This window comes from Medicago sativa, chromosome 4 (assembly GCF_051527215.1).
Source record: "Medicago sativa cultivar Bolivia chromosome 4, Bolivia_mono, whole genome shotgun sequence".
Classification (NCBI taxonomy): Eukaryota; Viridiplantae; Streptophyta; class Magnoliopsida; order Fabales; family Fabaceae; genus Medicago; species Medicago sativa.
In genome coordinates this window covers 91767178-91788095 of record NC_140752.1, presented here as the reverse complement: position 1 = coordinate 91788095, position 20918 = coordinate 91767178, and the positions used below count along the sequence as shown (strand labels likewise).

Here is a 20918-nt window from a genome sequence, read left to right as displayed (position 1 = left end):
AATTCGGGATTTCCATGTGAAATATTGATGTTAAGCGTTTTTGAGAATAAGTGACTAAGTGGGGTTTTGGAAAACGATTTTTTTGAGTGGGTTAAACTTGAATTTTTCTATAGAATATGATAGAGCTTAGTGTCAGGAGCGCGTAGGCGAAAACGGCATCGAAAACGGATTAACGGTTTAGGTTTTATGCACGAAAACGTGAAAGGTAGAAAATCTGATGTTGTCTGTCGAACTAAGAACGTGCCACGATGGAGGTCCAACGTGCCACGATTTTTCCAGAAACGAAACCATTTTTAGGCTGTCCAAACGTACCACGATGGTACCTCAACGTGCCACGATGAAGTGTTGACTTAGACTATTTTTGACCTATTTCATGTCTCTAAAGGGGTCCTAAGATGTATAGTAAGACCCCAAATCAATAACCTTAATGAGAGGGATTGTAATTAAGGGTTATAGTAGTAGTTTCTTTTGCCATAATGTGGTATTGTTATATGAGTATTATGTGGATTATATAAGCCGTTTAAGATGTTTTTGATTATCATTGATACTGTTATATTGTGATGTGGTTTCTGTGCTGCCATGTTGATGTCACTTACTGAATTAAGCTGTATGAGTCTATCCAAGATGTTGTCCTAAATGTTGGTTATTAATGTCATGAGGTTCTATATGTTGGTCTAAGTTGTAAGTTGTAAGAAGTTGTCCATGATTATGAGTCGTATGAGTTGTTCATGTTGTTGTCTAAGTTGTTGGAAGTTTGAGTTCATTGCATACTCATTAAAGTTGGGGGCTTTAGGCCCGGCAACCTTTGTGCTCATTAAAGTTGGGGGCTTTAGGCCCGACAGCCTTTGTGCTCACACGTTGAGGAGCCTATTATGCTCATTATATTGTTGATTGGTACCACATGCATTTGCATATCAAGAAGTTTCATGATGTTTAAGATTGTCAAGTTGTTGTTGAGTTGATAGAGTTGCATGGTCTAAGATGAGTTGTGTTGTCAAGTTGTTGTTGAGTTGATAGAGTTGCATGGTAAAAGGTGAGTTGTGTCGTCAAGTTGAGTGTTAAGTTGATTATGATTTGTGATGAAAATTAGTAATGGTATTAGATGATTGTATTTGTTATGAAATGAAAAATATGCTAATTGTTAATTGTTGATATGTTATTAATGTTTAAGTTGTTAAATGCATTTTATTGGATTATATGCTTAATGTATTGATTATGAAATCTCACCCCTTCTGCGTATATGTTGCCTCGACCGTGGGTAATGTGCAGGTAATAAAGATTAGAGGCGTTCGTGAGTGGACTCCTCACTTGGTGTCTAGGTGCTCTGATACGTAACGGGATGGGGGCTTGCTTTTACTTCTATTCCTTACGTGTCTCTTTTATGAACTAATTTATGAGATTTTCCAATAAGGCCTGCGTGCCAAGACTTTTAAATGTTGAACTATTTTCCGCTGCAACAGTTTTAAGATTTTCATGATGTTGAATTTGAAGGATAATTATTATTATCTGTTTGAGATGTTAAAGTAGTGTGTGACATTCCGTTATGAATTAAATACTCTGATTTTAAATGAAATTTTTATGTTGGGAAATCGGGGTGTTACAATTGGTATCAGAGCAGGTCGGTCCGTCCGGCCAAGTAGTTGAGTCGCGTTATGTCGTTTTACAGTCTTGTACTGTATTTAAGTTGTACTTATTGATGATTGTTATGTAGAGAACCAATACCTGGTATGAACTGGTTGGAGTACAACCATGTTCGTATTAATTGTTTTAGTAGGACGGTGTACTTTTCTTCCGCCGAAGAAGGAAGTGGAGCAAAGTTTTTGTCTACTAGGCAGATGGAGCAGTTAGCACGTGATGAAATTTTGATGTTCTCGTTGATGGCGTCGCTGTCTATTGAGAATCAAACAGTGAGTGATAAGTTGCAAATTGTGTGGGGATTTCCCGAAGTTTCCTGAAGAGATTGTTGTTTGATCCGACCGGCACATCAGGAAGTGTCTGCCGCCGGAGAGAGAGGTTGAATTTTCTATTTATCTTATTCCAGGAACGAAGCCCGTATCTATAACACCTTATCGTATGGCAGCTTCTGAGTTGGCTGAGATGAAGATATGCAGAAGACGGCTTTTAGGACGCGGTATGGACATTATGAATATAAGGTGATGCCTTTTGGTGTTAGTAATGTGCTTGGTGTGTTTATGGAGTATATGAATCGCATCTTCCATGCATTTTTGGATCGCTTCGTGGTGGTGTTCATCGATGATATTTTGATTTACTCCAAGACAGAAGAAGAACGTGCGGAGAATTTGAAGACTGTCTTGCAAGTGCTGAAAGAGAAGAAGTTGTATGCTAAATTGTCTAAGTGTGAATTCTGGTTGAAAGAAGTAAGTTTTCTAGGCCATGTTATTTCTGATAATGGTATTGCAGTCGATCCATCTAAAGTTGAAGCAGTATCACAATGGGAGACTCCTAAGTCAGTTACGGAGATTAGAAGCTTTTTGGGTTTGGCAGGTTATTACCGAAGATTTATAGAAGGATTTTCTAAGTTAGCACTTCCGTTAACACAGTTGACGTGTAAAGGTAAAACCTTTGTGTGGGATGTTCATTGTGAGAACAGTTTCAATGAATTGGAAAAGCGTTTGACGACGGCTCCAGTTTTGATTTTACCAAAACCTGATGAACCTTTTGTGGTGTATTGTGACGCGTCCAAATTGGGCTTAGGCGGTGTGCTTATGCAAGATGGTAAAGTTGTTGCTTATGCATCAAGACAGTTGAGAACTCATGAACGAAACTATCCTACTCATGACCTTGAATTAGCTGCAGTCGTATTTGTCCTTAAGATTTGGAGACATTACTTGTATTGTTCGAGATTTGAGGTGTTTAGTGATCACAAGAGCTTGAAGTATTTGTTCGATCAAAAGGAATTGAATATGAGACAGCGAAGGTGGCTTGAATTGTTGAAAGATTATGACTTTAGTTTGAATTATCATTTGGGTAAAGCTAATGTTGTTGCAGATGCTTTAAGTAGGAAGACTTTGCATATATCTGTTATGATGGTTAATGAGTTCGAATTATTGGAACAGTTTAGAGATTTGAGCTTAGTCTGTGAATTGTCACCTCAGAGTGTGAAGCTGGGAATGTTGAAGATTGATAGTGATTTCCTAAAAAGTATTAAAGAGGCTCAGAAAGTTGATGTTAAGTTTGTAGACTTGCTGGTTGCTGATAATCAGACTGAGGATAGTGACTTTAAAGTCGATGATCAAGGTGTGATGAGATTTCGAGGTAGGATTTGTATTCCAGACAATGAAGAGATGAAGAGGATGATTCTTGAAAAGAGTCATAGAAGTAGCTTGAGTATTCATCCGGGAGCTACAAAGATGTATCATGACTTAAAGAAGTTGTTTTGGTGGTCTGGATTGAAACGTGATGTAGCACAATTTGTGTACTCTTGTTGATTTGTCAGAAGTCGAAGGTAGAAAATCAGAAACCTGCTGGGTTGATGACACCGTTAGATGTACCAGAATGGAAATGGGATAGTATATCCATGGATTTTGTGACGAGTTTGCCGAATACTCCTAGAGGGAATGACACCATTTGGGTGATTGTTGATAGATTGACAAAGTCGGCACACTTCATTCCGATCAATATTAGTTTTCCTGTAGCTCAGTTGGCAGAAATTTATATTCGAGACATTGTGAAGCTGCATGGTGTTCCTTCAAGCATTGTGTCAGATAGAGATCCAAGATTTACTTCTAGATTTTGGAAGAGTTTACAAGAGGCTTTAGGCTCTAAGTTGAGATTGAGTTCGGCTTATCATCCCCAAACAGATGGTCAGCCGGAAAGAACGATTCAGTCACTCGAAGATTTGTTAAGAGTATGTGTACTTGAGCAAGGTGGAACTTGGGATAGTCATCTCCCGTTGATAGAGTTCACTTTTAATAACAGTTATCATTCAAGTATTTGAATGGCACCTTTCGAGGCCTTGTATGGTCGTAGGTGTAGGACTCCGTTGTGTTGGTTTGAAACAGGTGAAAGTGTGGTTTTAGGACCAGAAATTGTTCAACAGACTACTGAGAAGGTGAAAATGATTCAAGAAAAGATGAAAGCGTCGCAGAGTCGACAAAAGAGTTACCATGATAAGCGTAGGAAAGACCTTGATTTTCAAGAGGAAGACCATGTGTTCTTGAGGGTTACTCCAACGACTGGTGTTGGTCGTGCATTGAAGTCAAGGAAGTTGACTCCGAAGTTTATTGGTCCGTATCAGATATCAGAAAGAGTCGGGACGGTGGCGTACTGAGTGGGTTTACCACCGCATTTATCGAATTTGCATGATGTGTTTCATGTGTCGCAGCTGAGGAAGTATGTTCCAGACCCGTCCCATGTGATTCAGAGAGATGATGTACAAGTTAGAGACAACCTTACGGTGGAGACTTTACCTTTGAGTATTGATGATCGCAAGGTGAAAACATTGAGAGGCAAGGAGATACCTCTAGTGAGAGTTGTTTGGAGTGGAGTAACTGGTGAAAGCTTAACGTGGGAGCTAGAGAGTAAGATGATGGAGTCTTATCCAGAGTTGTTTGCTTGAGGTAAATTTTCGAGGACGAAAATTCTTTAAGTTAGGGAGAGTTGTAACGCCCGTCGTAAATTATTTAATTATTTAGAAATATATTTATATATATATATATATATATATTTATATGATTTATGAATTTAAATGATTTATGAGGTTTACGTGGTTTTATGAGAGATATATAATTTATCTGAAAATTATGTGATATATTCGATGTTATGATTTTTAGAGATGTTATGAGGTGTTGAGACTTATTTTATTATTAAATAAAATAAGATATGAAAAATAAAATAAAAATATTAGAAGTTGGGCTGTGAGGTGAAAAGAGTAAGTTTAGAGGTGAGTAGAGTAATGAAGAGAAATAAATATAACAACATAAGTTAGAAACGTTTTTACGTGAAACGCTTTGGAGAAAAAGGGAGAAAAGTCAGAGAAGAGGAGAACTAGAGGGAGAGCTGCGATTTCATCATAACCAGGTAAGGGTGAGACTAATTTTCAATATTATTAAGGGTATAATTCTGTAGAATGAATTTAGCATGATTAGGTTAAGTTTTGGTGAGACTTTAAGAATTAGGGTTTTGAGGTTGTTATAGATTATTGATAGTATAGAAGTTGTTAAAACTATGTATAGATGATTTACAGTTCATAGATTAATCCTATAACAATGTTCTAATCAGTATTTTGGGATTTGGGTAGATGAATTCGGGATTTCCATGTGAAATATTGATGTTAAGCGTTTTTGAGAATAAGTGACTAAGTGGAGTTTTGGAAAACGATTTTTTTGAGTGGGTTAAACTTGAATTTTTCTATAGAATATGATAGAGCTTAGTGTCAGGAGCGCGTAGGCGAAAACGGCATTGAAAACGGATTAACGGTTTAGGTTTTATGCACGAAAACGTGAAAGGTAGAAAATCTGATGTTGTCTGTCGAACTAAGAACGTGCCACGATGGTACCTCAACGTGCCACGATGAAGTGTTGACTTAGACTATTTTTGACCTATTTTCATGTCTCTAAAGGGGTCCTAAGATGTATAGTAAGACCCCAAATCAATAACCTTAATGAGAGGGATTGTAATTAAGGGTTATAGTAGTAGTTTCTTTTGCCATAATGTGGTATTGTTATATGAGTATTATGTGGATTATATAAGACGTTTAAGATGTTTTTGATTATCATTGATACTGTTATATTGTGATGTGGTTTCTGTGCTGCCATGTTGATGTCACTTACTGAATTAAGCTGTATGAGTCTATCCAAGATGTTGTCCTAAATGTTGGTTATTAATGTCATGAGGTTCTATATGTTGGTCTAAGTTGTAAGTTGTAAGAAGTTGTCCATGATTATGAGTCGTATGAGTTGTTCATGTTGTTGTCTAAGTTGTTGGAAGTTTGAGTTCATTGCATACTCATTAAAGTTGGGGGCTTTAGGCCCGGCAACCTTTGTGCTCATTAAAGTTGGGGGCTTTAGGCCCGGCAGCCTTTGTGCTCACACGTTGAGGAGCCTATTATGCTCATTATATTGTTGATTGGTACCACATGCATTTGCATATCAAGAAGTTTCATGATGTTTAAGATTGTCAAGTTGTTGTTGAGTTGATAGAGTTGCATGGTCTAAGATGAGTTGTGTTGTCAAGTTGTTGTTGAGTTGATAGAGTTGCATGGTAAAAGGTGAGTTGTGTCGTCAAGTTGAGTGTTAAGTTGATTATGATTTGTGATGAAAATTAGTAATGGTATTAGATGATTGTATTTGTTATGAAATGAAAAATATGCTAATTGTTAATTGTTGATATGTTATTAATGTTTAAGTTGTTAAATGCATTTTATTGGATTATATGCTTAATGTATTGATTATGAAATCTCACCCCTTCTGCGTATATGTTGCCTCGACCGTGGGTAATGTGCAGGTAATAAAGATTAGAGGCGTTCGTGAGTGGACTCCTCACTCGGTGTCTAGGTGCTCTGATACGTAACGGGATGGGGGCTTGCTTTTACTTCTATTCCTTACGTGTCTCTTTTATGAACTAATTTATGAGATTTTCCAATAAGGCCTGCGTGCCAAGACTTTTAAATGTTGAACTATTTTCCGCTGCAACAGTTTTAAGATTTTCATGATGTTGAATTTGAAGGATAATTATTATTATCTGTTTGAGATGTTAAAGTAGTGTGTGACATTCCGTTATGAATTAAATACTCTGATTTTAAATGAAATTTTTATGTTGGGAAATCGGGGTGTTACAATTTGGTACACTTACGGTTATGCTTCAATCTTGTTTCCAAGACTGAATAACACCACCTCTAGTTGATGGGATCACACCTCTATGTTTTTCAGCCGTCAGGATTTTGAGCCCTTGTTTCCAGGTGAAAAATCAAATAAATAGGCACTTTCTCGTAACCGCACACGCACCACGTATGGACCTAAACGCGCCGCATAATCTACTTTTTTAACACATGGCAAAGTCTTCAAGAACATGATGGGCACTGCACGCAATAGGGATACCTTCCTTGTTTGTTCTTCAACAGCACGCAAGCCGCATGGACCATCATACTAATAAATTTTCCTTGCTTTCTTTGCTCTTCATGATTTTTTTTCATCTTTGATATGTGCTTGAAACTTAAAATAGAATTTCCTGAAGTTGTTTAGAGTTCAATATCTTCATTGAATTTAATACTCGTGTTTCTATAGCTACTACAATGTGTATTTTGATTAGATCAACCCACTATCTTATACCAAAAAGACTATGACACCCTATAGAGTCGTCTGGCTAAGGAATATCAAGACATAGAGTGACTCAAATCAAAACATTACAAAGTTTTCACTAAACCACCTATAACTCACTATAATCTTCTATAAAATCCTAAAATAAAAACAAAAAGACTATAAAACAATAAAATACATGTTATGATGTGTAGAGTCATCAATAATACTTTATGTGTCCTTAAGATTTGAAATTGCAACTACCAGACTTAGTTCTTCCTTCCAAAATTATAAGTCACTTTGGAAAAAAATTGTCCCAAATTATAAGTTATTTTACAATATCAATAAATCATTAATGTTAATTTTTCTATTAAACTCTTAGTTTTTAATCTCTCTCTTCTTTCAATTCTTTATAAAATATTATCATTTTGATGTTTTTGTGATTTTTAAGTTGTATGTGAAACTAATTATATTTAATAATGAAAACACGATATAAGTTTAAGGGTGTTTATAGGAAGAGTCTCCGCTGCCCATTTCAATACATAACAAGGTGATTCTCTCTCGATTATTACTCTTCTCACTTATAAAATTGCTCATTCACTATATCAGCAACATTTAATTGTCGTTCGGTATTTTTCAGCGGTAATTAACTGCAACTAGCACTTTTAAAATCGGTTCAATCACTCTTTAAGTCGGTTCGACATAAGTGAGAAGAGTCACTTTCTTCCCTCTCGTCCCCATTACCAAATGTCTATACATGAAGCCCATCAACATTTTTTTTTTAAATTATGTGTTATTCTTTTAGATGATTATCAATCCACTTTGAATTTTTTTTTGAGAATAGTAATAATAAGAGTATTTTTTTTACATAAGAATAAAAGTATTTTTTTAAAAGTGAATAAGAGTAATTTGATGTCCTATTTAATTATAAAATATGATATTTTCTTAATAGATTTGTTTGTACAAATATCAATTTTGTTTTGTTTATGTTTGAATTTGTCAAAACTTACACTTTAAATTCTTCAACAAAATCACGATGTCACCTATATTTTATCAAATCTAATGTTATTACAGAGATGCTCTTAAGTAAGTCATAATGTGATAATTAATTTGGATTCAAAACTTTGTTTGGATTCAAAAGTTATAAATCATAGCCTGATAATCAATCTTAGAGGCAAAATTATTTCATTTTCAAACATCAAATCAAAATCAATTCAACAAATTTTGTATAAAAATAAGTTTATGTGAGTTGCATGGACAGACCTAAGCTGAGCGTCTTAAAGCAAAACCTTTATCGGGTGCTTAATTGTCCAGTGTTGGTGGTGTTGGTTCTTCGAGGAGCTTTTGTTAGGGAATACGACTTTTTGAGGGTCCTGGTGGTTTTTATTTGGGGTTTATTTATTGGTGTTTTTATTTTCTATTTGCTGGTGTAATACTTGGGATTTAATCCCCCTATATATATAATATATTTTGCCATTCAAAAAAAAAAAAAAAGACCTAAATTCTCAATAAACAGAGATACATACAAATTACTCATCTATTATCTATTATCTATATAAGAAAACAAATGCCTACCAAAATTTCACAACTGTCCCTGTTTCTAAAAAAATTACATAACTATTTTAAAGGGTAATATTGGATATTCAAGTCTCAAGATGCAATGTCAAGTTTTTTACCAACTTCGGACTTACACTACCCCTGACCCAATACCTTTCCAACTTCTATACTAAAGGGCATATTCATAAATTTGGATATGTTAAAAGCTTTTTCTACTTTTCTCTTTCTTAACAACTTTTGAAAATTTGAATTTGAATTTCAAATTCAAATCTCATTCACTCAATTTCCCTCTTATCTTTTTCATTATAATCATCATATTCCTATCTATTTTTCATTTTCTTACTTTTCATCTTTCCTCTTTCTCATCTATTCCTAACAATTTTTCTCATCTATTCCTAACAACTTTTCTTTTTTTGCATTTTTTTTTTTGTTGTTGTAGGTTTAACAGGTTACAAAATAAATACAATCATGATGATTTCCTTTCTTTAAACAATGGTAATATTGTTAACATTCTTTCTTTCTTCATTTACCAATTAATACATTTCATCTAATTTTCATGTGTTGCATATGTTGTTTATCATTGGTAGCAATTACAAATACAATGGCAAACTTATGAAATATCTCTGGAAAAAATGTAATGTAAAAGCTCATCAAAGGATGTACTTTCTTTTTCTTTGCATAAATCTAATTTTATCAAAAGTATTTTCTAATATGTTATTTTGGTTTGTTTTCTCTATGTTGAATATTCTACCTGAAAGAAGAAAAGTTATGCAGAGGAAGAAAATTTAGCTTAACAGGTTTGTTCAACTTTATCATTCTAAGTTCAACTATGTTCAAACAAAGAAAGAAATATTTTTGCTTCAAACTCATTCCAGAAACATCACAACTTATGGTACAAATGCACAGCATAACAAACTTTTACTTATGATTTTTTAAACACAACATAATTTCATTTTTGTTAAATGGCTAAAAATAAATCTTTTTTCATTGATCAACAAAAATATCTTATTCTAAAATTTTGCTTTATGGAAAAAAAATCACATTATAAATAACATAGATAATTCTAAGATGAAGAGTTTCCTTATGTTCTTTTATCAACAATAATAAATTCAAAAAACCAACAGAAAAAAATACGCATGGAGTCTATATAATCTTCATACAAAATGTTTCCTTATTTCTACTGCAAAAAATACTACTGGCTTTTTAATTAAAATTTTATATTAGGATAAACTTTATATTATTATTGTTGAATCATAAATTTCGCTAATTTTTTTTTTATGTTAGTAAATAACACAATCTCTTTGCATTTGTCAAAAGAATAACAAATATAATTATTTTTTAATGTTTGTAATAATGTAAATCACACTCTAAATCATGTAAGAGAGCAATGGAATATTTTAATTCAAGTGTGTCAAAAAGTAAACATTTCTGCATAAAAAAAATACAAACAAATAAAAACAAAATATTTGCAGATCCAAAGAAAAAAATATTTCTTCCTACAAAACAATAAAAATAAAAATAGATCTGCAACAGATCTAACAAATTAAGAGACAAAAACATAAATACCGTAGTTTCTAAATCCAAACTTTGATTTAACTGCATGTTTTACAGAGATTGAGATGACGAAATCTCTCAACTACGAACACTCACACCACATATGAATTTCCAGCATGATGGTGTCCACCAAAGTTGTTCTGATTATAGTTATTTTTGTTTGTTATTATTCAGGATGTGAAAAGGAAGAAGATTATCGATATATTTAGTTAAAATGAGGTCCATATGGATGAGAAAATAAAAGGGAGAAGATGAAGACCCAAAATTTTATCTACTCTAATCTCAAAATAAATTTATGGGTTTTGTAGACGAAAATGAGAGAAAATGAATGGTAATTTCGTTTTTGGTGTCTCATGGTCAGAAATAGTTGAATGCTAGAGAGAAGGTGATGGTTGATTAGAAGTGTTTTGAAGAAGAAAGCAAGAAACGGCGGAACAAAAGAATGTAGAGGGAGTTTGCTGGCTGATAGGTTTATTGGGGGTAGGTTTATTGGGCGGGTAGGGTTTCATGTGGGTTGGGCCTTCTGATTTAGGCATTGGTTTATTTATTTATTTATTTTTACTTCTATCATTGTATAAAGTTTTTTTTTAATTATATTTTTTTTTAAGTAATTATAAGAAAAGGAAGTGTTACTTTTAGAGTTTTATCTATGGGTTGGGTTATTTGTGTACATATATGTTTTCATTATTTATTATGATATTGTTTAAAAATAATTATTTATTATGATATATTGTCTGTTTTATTTTTTTCATTTCTTTATTTTAAGTAAAAAAAATTTATATACTCATAACAAAGAATTTTAGAATAAATTTTCCAACAAAAATTTATATTTTTCAATTAAATTATAACACTATTTTTTAGGGAATAAAATTAGTGTTCTTATGTGATATAATTCAGTTTTACTAATAAGTTTTTTTTGAAAGAAACTAACAATTGTTGTTATAGCATAATATGATTTTCTATTTTACAATAACACTATTTTTTTTTCAAAAAAAAAATAACACTATTTTTTTTTAAAGGAACGATAACACTAATATATAATACGTTAATTATGTTTTTTCACGGGACGTATATTAATATTTTTCACACTCAAACAAATTACTTCATCCGTTCCTTTTTAACTGTCACATTTGGAGTAATATGTCAGTTATACTCTTAACCTCCACTCTTCATTTTTACCGAGGCCACTCTTCATTGTTCCAATACATAGTGTTCTTCATTCTTCATATGGAGTAATATGTTCTTCATTCTTCATATGGAGTAATATGTCAGTTATACCCTTAACCTCCACTACTAATTTTTTAAGGAAAAAAAAAAGGCATATATTACTATATTCTTATTTCTGAAATCTAATGAGAACTATATATTGATAAATATTTATTTTTTGATAAATATATGTGAGTGTATGGATTATATATTCATAAAAATATATCTCATTATATGTTTTTATATGGGAATATGTTAGTACATGTTTATTTGTGAAATGTATTTTCATTTTTTTTAATATCGTCAATACTAAAACAAACAAAAAAATTATAATATACTATGATTAATCATACTTCAACTTTTTCCGTTTTTTTAAATGTATCAATAAAAAAACCATTGGAGTGTACATTTGTAACATGGGACCCAAATTAGTAACTATAACGAGTGATCAGTTATAATTAGTATTTTTAATCTTTCAAAAAAAAATAGTATTTTTTTAATATCATTATTTAAACTCCGCGACTGCCTAATTTTTTTTTTTAAAGAACTGCCTAAGTTTTACTAAAAATAAAGTATATGTTGGTGTATGTACTATATATTAATAAAAATATATGAGTATATGTTTGTATGGACTATATATTAACAAAAATATATCTCACTGTATATAATACATTAATTATGATTTTTTATGGGATGCTTATTAGTATTTTTCACGCTAAAACATATTAGTGAATAAAAACTATGATTATTTTTATTTATTAGCTTTTTTAATATCGTCAATACTAAAATTTATTATATATTTGTTCATATTAACATTTAATTATTTTACAATTTTTCATTACTACCAATCAATATATACATTATTATGCTTTAAATACTTTACATATTTTCACTATGGACAAAAAAATACTACGTCAAGCACAACCGAGACAAGACACGCGGCGGAGCCGCGGCCATACAGCGCGGCGAAGCCGCGCTACCCGTGCTCAGCACGGGTATCTTGACTAGTTAAAAAGATATGAGTGAACCCTCTACTAATTCAATCAACTCAGCTCAATTCTAACTTTAAATTCAATTTTGACACTTCAAAAATAAAACAGAAAAGATAATGAAACACAAAACCTGTGAACAATTTGGTACAATGGCAAGAAAACGAGACCCGTGAACAAATGTCCTATAGTGCTTTTGTGTTTGGCAGTGGTCCATCCATGTGCAATTGTGCATAGCATAGTCTCGGATGAATGAATGAATGAATGAATTTGTTACCAGAATTAGAAATTAGATTCCTTCCTTATTTAGAAGAAGATTGTGAAATAAGAGAAAAGATGGTATAGTATACTATTTCCACCTTCTTATCATGTTGTACAAACAAAGCAATAATGATAAGAAAGGTACCAGAAAAAAGCAATAATGATAAAGATCATACACTCTTTCTTTCTCATCATCATTTCAGTTTTCACATGCCACTGTCTCTCACTTGAGTGTTGAAATTATTAACTTCATTCAGTAAGTATTATATATATGCTAGTAATCGGCTTCACTTCACTCACTCACTTCTAAGATCAGAACCCTTATTCAAACAAAAGAAACAAAGATCATAAACCAAACAATCTTTCAATAAACCATGGCTGCTACATTTCAATCACTATTCAAGACCAAACTCAACTCTTCCCATTTCCTCACATACATCAGAAGAACATTCTCTTCAATCACTACACCGCCGCAGCTTCCGCCATTTGATCACCAACCCGAGGTGCATAATGGACTACCCACTGATGTATTATGGACCAAGCGCAAAACTTCACTCTCTCCTTCCTTGTTCCATTACTATGAAAAGCCCGTTAGTTTCCACATTCTAAACCTCATCACTCTTTTTTTTTTTTTTTCCTATTTAATTTATCTCTACTTGTGTTTAGAAGAAATTAGTTAATGATGTTTTGATTGGAATTTGAATTTGAACAATGTGTGTAGCTGAATATTGTCGAGGGGAGGATGCAGTATCTGTGCGATGAGGCCGGAAGGCGTTACCTCGATGCTTTTGCAGGGATTGTTACAATTTCTTGTGGGCATTGCCACCCTGATGTTGTGAATGTAGCCATTAAGCAGATGAAACGCTTACAGCATACATCCCCTATCTATCTAGACCAAAATCTAATTGATTTTGCCGAGGCGTTGGCGTCCAAAATGCCCGGAAATCTTAAGGTCGGTGAATCTTGTAATTGTAGTATTATGAATTATGACTATGATGTATGATTGCTCTGATTTCATATGTTATGCATTCATTGGAGAAACACTTTGCGTGTTCAATTTCATAATGTGTTATTTGGTTTCATTCAATGTGGAATTTAATTGTCAAAATTTTTGAATTGCAGGTTGTCCATGTTGTAAATTCTGGTTCGGAAGCAAATGAATTGGCAATGATGCTGGCCAGATTATATACTGGTAACCTTGGTATGATTTCTTTAAAGAATGCATATCATGGAGGAACTGCTGGTACAATGGGTCTCACAGCTCTTAACACGTGGAAATACCCAATAATACCACAGGTTTGTCAGTCGCTTCATATTTCATCGTAATATTCAAAATTTTCAATTGATCCACACTTTCAAATTCCAATAGGAGTTATTAGTTACAGTATACATGTGTATTTCACTTAACTATGTTAGTTTTTCTCAATGTCGTGGCTGTAGACTTGCAGCTGTTCGTAATTCATATTCTTGTCAATTTGTTTTACTCACTTGAAGACGGAATTCAAGATTTGAGAACCAAATTTAAAGTGTTTTTATAGTATAATCAAAATTGGTTCTCATTTAGATTTTTTATACCTTCACAAGCTGATAATAGATATTAGGTCAACTTCAACTTTGAAAACCTTCAAATCTGTTTCAGACATTTTCTTTGTTCGGTTTTTTTATGCAGAAACAAACAAACCTTTAAATATATTTGCAAGTGCTAGCTCTGATCTAGTCTGATTGTAATCATACCGTTGTGAATGTCATATTCACTTTTCTATTTCAGATACAGTAAAATTAACCGTGACAATGCTTTGAACCTTTTAGGGTGAAATTCATCATGCTGTGAACCCAGATCCATACCGTGGACTCTTTGGCGCAGATGCTAACAGTTACGCCAAAGATGTCCAAGACTATATTGACTATGGCAGTTCCGGCCAAGTTGCTGGATTTATAGCTGAAACTATTCAGGTGTGTATAATCTATCATGTTCAATATTTAAGGTGATCAGGTAATTAGATTGGCCTACTTTTTTATTTACTTTTTCACCAGGGGGTTGGAGGAACGGTTGAACTGGTGCCTGGCTATTTAAAACTTGTCTATGACATTGTGCGCAAGGCTGGTGGTGTCTGCATTGCAGATGAAGTGCAAACTGGATTTGGCCGCACTGGAAGCCATTATTGGGGATTCGAGACACAGGGTGTTACTCCTGATATAGTAACAATGGCAAAGGTGTATATCAAAATCTTATAATTTTATTAATTAGTTTCTGAAACATTGGCACATTAGTTATGCATTTGAAGTGCAGCATTGTCTCTATTAATGTTGTTCATTATGCATGTATGTATATCTTTAAGCTTTTTTTCATGTTTTTCTTAGTTTCAGCTCGAGATACCCTGTTCTGCTATCTTTTAATTATTGTATACTTTTATTTATACTATATTTTCAATTTTATCATAGAAGTAGAATGCATTTTGTTAGCTTTTTATCTTTCATATCTTCTGCAGTTACTCTATTGTATCTCATGTTAATCTGTATTAGGGGGCTGGCAACGGTTTTCCATTAGCAGCTGTTGTTACAACTCCTGAAATCGCAAGTGTGATGGCCCAAAAGACTTACTTTAATACATTTGGTGGGAACCGTGTATGTACTGCCGCGGGACTTGCAGTGCTCAAGGTTCTCGATAAGGAGAAGCGACAGGCTAATTGTGCTGATGTTGGTGCTCATTTGCTGGAGCGTTTGAGATCACTTCAACAACGACATGATCGTATGTCATTTTTAATATAATATCTTATAATAAATGTTTATACGGTTCTTTCATGGCATGTTTGCACTTTCTAGCTATCTATGTAAATGCCTTATTATAGTTAGCATGTAGCTGCATCGTATGTATTTACAATAAAGACTTTCTCTGGTTGCTGCAATTGAACTGATTGTTCTCATAATATAATGTGCCAGTCATTGGTGATGTGCAAAGGCTGAAACTGCTGTCTTGTTTGAAAAACTCAGAGGTGAGACAACTATCATTTCATCATGCATATAAAGCCATTGCATTTTAATATATGTTCCACATAAGTAGTCTAAATATTTACGTGCATATGGATTGTAGAGCTTGGTGTTCTGGTTGGGAAAGGTGGATTACATGGTAATGTTTTCAGGATCAAGCCACCAATGTGTTTCAGTAAAGATGATGCGGGTATGATTCCATCCTTGCTCTCTTACTGAGATGCAAGATGCAAGTTTCAGATTTTATATTGAAGCCTTTAATCTAGCAAAAGTTTTTATTCCACTGACCATTCACTTCGCTTGCAGATTTTCTTGTGGATGCCTTGGACTATTCTATGACAAAGCTGTGAAAGGATTAGGCATCCTGCGAGCATAAAATAAAATCCTTGGTAATGGCGTCAAAGTTGGGATCTGCAAATGCTGGAACTGATTCAAACAATCCACACAAGTTTGCAAAAACTCAACTAGAAACATAGTTAGCCATTCACGCTGAGAATTTATTGGGCCATCCATGACTTCCATACAGACAGCTCAGTTCACTTGTGAAGTGGTATGCTATATCACTTTGCCTTAAGCTCTCCCTCATTCTATTTTGCATGATCGTTGCATTACTAAATTCAATGGACATCCTCCCATATTTATTACAATAATGTCTTTTCCTTGAAATTAAATGATTCATCTTGGAAGATATAACTCCCTTAAAGTTAATATTTTAGGGAAACCGAAACCATAATAAGAGAATGACATGTCTTATTTTCTGCAGTGGTCTGTAATGTTTCACTACCAGTCATCACAATGATAAGTTTGGTAAACCTTAATTTGAATAATGTCACTGCAGCCGCAGAGGATACCCTGGGAATAAAAGAAACTGTAAAATCTACGATGTTGTATGGGGTTGAATGTTGGATAATTAAGAAAAGATATAAGAGTAAGCTCAGTATTGTAAAGATGTGAATGTTACACTGGTCACACAAGTCAAGATAAGATTAGACTGACTTTCCTAGCCAAAATTATTCCTCCTTTTTTAGGCATTTTCAAATAAATAATCGTGTGTGAATCTCTTTTCTATCTATTTTATTTGGATGAATTTGTTGTGTGGATGCTCAATCCATTGATTTTCTGGTTTCGTGACACGTTGAAATATTTATTATTTATCCTTTGTTTTTTTGTTATAAATAACCACTGACTAGGTTTCCTCTGGGTTCAACTTTGTTCATAGGTGTAAGGTATTTTCTGCACAGAATCCCTTTTCTTGAGGGTACTGTCTATGAAGAGAGTGATTGAGAGGCCTAACAGCTGCTGAAGGTAATTGCTACTATTTGACTAATTGATAACCAATGAGTGGATTAGCTGTTGAAGGATAATGAGTAAATCTATCAATGACTTACAAATGAAGTCTTTTTCAATGATGGTGTTGATGATTATACTTATGCAATTTGAAATCGAGTGACTTGTAATGTTTTACGGACCGAACTGATAACAATGAATTAATAAAATAATTTGTTGTGTTAGTAGTATTGCACTGAGGTATTTGTATAATTATTTTCTTTCTACTAGACTTTTGACCCGTGCGTCGCACGGGTTTTCTCGACTATAATAGAGAACAATAAATAATCTTTAACCCGTAAGATCATTGATATGGTAAAAATATTTTCTTCAAAAAAAAAAAGGCAAGCGGATAGGAATGAAATTGGTGTGCAATGCATTTTTTAGATGGAATTTGTTAGGTTAAATAATTGCAAAGATAATAAAGCAAATGAGCGGAAAAAAATTAGGTTAAGTTGCTGCAGACGTAACAAAATTAATAAATAAGGATGTAAAAAAAAGGCATGAAATTAAAAAAAAATCCAAAAAAAAATAGGAATGAAATTGGTGTGCAATGCATTTTTTTAGATTTTTTTAGATGAAATTTGTTAGGTTAAATAATTGCAAACCTAATAAAGCAAATGAGCGGGAAAAAATTAGGTTAAGTTGCAGCAGACGTAACAAAATTAATAAATAAAGATATAAAAAAGAAAAACTAAGGTATTTGTATGATTGGACTTTCTTTTTTTTTTTTTTGAAGAAATGATTGGACTTTCTTGAATATGTAAGTATTTGTTTTAGAAGACCATTGCATTTCTTTATTTAGTTTGAAAACTTGAAATCGTTACAAACCAGCACTCGTGGACTAAATGTCGAAGGACCTGGTAATTAAATTAGAAGACGGTTTACCAAATGATTAAAACGAAATTAGTTGATTAAAGGCTAAAATATGGTTTTGGTCCCTGCAAAATAGGTCAGTTTTGGTTTTAGTCCCTGCAAAAAAAATTTATAGCTTTTGGTCCCTGCAAAAATAGGCTAGTTTTGGTTTTAGTCCCTGCAAATTTTTTTTATAATTTTTGGTCCTTGCAAAAATATGCCAGTTTTGCTTTTAGTCCATGCAAATCTTTTATAATTTTTTTTATAGTTTTTTTAAAAAAAAATAAAAAAATTAATAAAAAAATTAAAAAAATTCTGGAAAAATTTAAAAAATATAAAAAAATTCTGGAAAATCGAAAAATTAATTAAAAAAATTAAAAAATCCTGGAAAAATTGAAAAAAATATTAAAAAAATCTGAAAAAATAATAAAAAAATTGAAAAAAAGATTAAAAAATTATGGAAAATTGAAAAATTAATAAAAATGAAAAAAAAGGAAAAAATTTAAAAAATCTGAAAAAAATAAAAAAGATGAAAAAATTCTGGAAAAAATAAAATTTCGAAAATTTTTTAAAAAAATTAAAATTCTGGAAAAATGAAATTTTCGAAATTTTAAATTTTAATGAAATTCTGAAAATAAAAATTCTGGAAAATAAATTTTAATGAAATTTTAAATTTTCGAAAATAAAAATGAAATTCTGGAAAAATGAAATTTTAATGAAAATTTTTTGAAATTTTCATTAGTATTTCTCAAAAATTTTCCGGGAATTTTTGTGTATTTATAAACCGAGAATAAGGGAAAAAATATGTGTATTTATAAACCGAGCTTAGGTTTTTTATGTATTTTTCGAAATTTCGAAATTTTCATTAGTATTTTTTCGGGGAATTTTTGTGTATTTATAAAGCGGAAACTTTTGGGTATTTATAAACCGAGAATAAGGAAAAAAATACACTGAAAAAACCTAAGCTCGACATATATACTAATCAAAATTTCGAAATTTCAAAAAATACATTTTTTCCAGAATTTCGAAATTTCGACATATATACTAATCAGAATTTTTTCATTATTTTTCATTTTATTAGATTATTTTATTTTTTTAATCATTTTTTATTTTTATTAATTTTTCCAGATTTTTTTAATTTTTTCCGTTTTTTCAATTTTTTTCATTTTTATTAATTTCTCAATTTTCCAGAATGTTTTAATATTTTTTTTTCAATTTTTTTATTGATTTTTCATTTTTCCAGAATTTTTTAATATTTTTTTAATTTTTTTATTAATTTTTAATTTTTCCAGAATTTTAAAAAAAAATTATTAATTTTTCGATTTTCCAAAAATTTTTAATATTTTTTCAGTTTTTTATTAATTTTTAATTTTTCCAGAATTTTTTAATTTATAAAAAAAATTATAAAAGATTTGCGGGGACTAAAAGCAAAACTGGCATATTTTTGCAGTGACCAAAAACTATAAAAAAAAAATTGCAGGGACTAAAACCAAAACTGGCCTATCTTTGCAGGGACCAAAAGCTATAAAAAAAATTTGCAGGGACTAAAACCAAAACTGACCTATTTTTGCAAGGATCAAAAGCTATAAAAAAAATTTGCAGGGACTAAAACCAAAACTGACCTATTTTGCAGGGATCAAAATCATATTTTAGCCTTGATTAAATTAAAGAAATCAATCATCTAGATACCAAGATAACGTTGATTTTACACTTTCACTTGTCATCAAGGATAAGATACCCACTTTGTGATTCAATGATAATCCCTCTGCGTCAATGAGACAATACTGGTGGATCTGCCAAGTTGCCAACAAATCACAAGTTCATTGCCAACAAATCACAATACTGGTGGATCTTCCATATCTACGTATAGAACGATGTATCTGATTTTATTTTATTTTTTGTTTTTGAAGAAGTATCCACTTTTTTTTTAAAGATGAAGAAGTGTCCACTTATTTAGGAGAGCACTTGTGTACCATTATTGACGAATTAGAATGTGTCGCATACCAATGTTATTTTATAAATGTTTTATTTGATATATTTTTTTAAAGGACGTATCACGTGGCACACCCTAATTGGCCAATATTATATACCTTAATGGTACACAAGTGTTATCCACTTATTTAACTCTTGACTAATACTATCCTTAAAAAGAAAACTATTGATTAACGGTACTAATAGTTTTTTTAGTTTAACTTAGATGCACTGACATCATATAACATATGCAAGAGTTGAGATTCAATTTTAGACATCCCACTTGTTCACGTAAATTTCTATTTTAAATGATAAAATCATGGTATTTTATAAAGTATAATAACAAATAAAACTTAGAAATTCATATTAAAGTTATAAAATAAAATATTTATTATTTAGATATAGTCCGGTATCTAGAATTTTACTCCCTCTATCCCAAATTAGAAGTAGTTTTGGGAAAAAAATTGTCCCAGATTATAAGTAAGTCGCTTTACAATATCAACGAATCATTAATGTTAGTTTTTGTATTATACTCTTAATTATTTATTACTTTATCTTTTTTCAATTCTTTAATTTATTTTATTTTTCACTACTATTTATTATGGACAATTTTATAAAACAACTCATAATATCTCTTTCTTTAAAAAAAACTCATAATATCTTTTTCCCGTATAAAATTAATCATATTTCTTAATACATATGAAATGACCAGAATAATTTATAATTTAAGATGGAGAGAGAACTTTTTTAACGGGAATACGTGGACAGTTTGGAATGTCATATACTCCCTCCGTTCCTTTTTAAGTGTCACTTTTGGAGAAAATTTTTGTTCCTATTTAACTGTTACTTTCAAAGTTCAATGCAACAATAAATGTTGTTTTACCGACATTACCCTTAGTTATTTATTGTGGAGAGAGAAATATATGAAATAAGATATTAAATGACTAAGGCTATT

At 31.8% G+C, this 20918-nt stretch overlaps 1 protein-coding gene and 1 long non-coding RNA gene across 2 annotated transcripts; both read left to right on the top strand.

Annotated features, from left to right (window-relative positions):
* Window positions 1-13117: 13117 nt before the first annotated feature.
* On the top strand, window positions 13118-17322 carry LOC146933750 (alanine--glyoxylate aminotransferase 2 homolog 1, mitochondrial-like). The gene is made up of 10 exons (XM_085705517.1): window positions 13118-13413; window positions 13545-13775; window positions 13946-14119; window positions 14633-14776; window positions 14858-15037; window positions 15347-15572; window positions 15764-15816; window positions 15915-16001; window positions 16118-16361; window positions 17031-17322. The coding sequence occupies exons 1-9, from the start codon at window positions 13198-13200 to the stop codon at window positions 16148-16150; spliced, it is 1344 nt and encodes a 447-aa protein (XP_085561643.1). The 5' UTR covers window positions 13118-13197; the 3' UTR covers window positions 16151-16361; window positions 17031-17322.
* A 394-nt stretch (window positions 17323-17716) lies between these two features.
* Window positions 17717-17924, top strand: LOC146933749 (uncharacterized). Its single transcript, XR_015007552.1, has 2 exons — window positions 17717-17842; window positions 17877-17924. It is a non-coding gene; the product is annotated as an uncharacterized LOC146933749 (long non-coding RNA).
* Window positions 17925-20918: the final 2994 nt, after the last annotated feature.

Excerpts from the sequence above, each read along its gene's own strand:
- LOC146933750 (XM_085705517.1), top strand. The coding sequence starts at position 13,198 with ATGGCTGCTACATTTCAATCACTATTCAAGACCAAACTCAACTCTTCC. Across the intron at positions 13,776-13,945 it reads AAATGCCCGGAAATCTTAAG|GTTGTCCATGTTGTAAATTC; the intron begins GTCGGTGAATCT and ends TTTGAATTGCAG. Across the intron at positions 15,038-15,346 it reads ATATAGTAACAATGGCAAAG|GGGGCTGGCAACGGTTTTCC; the intron begins GTGTATATCAAA and ends AATCTGTATTAG.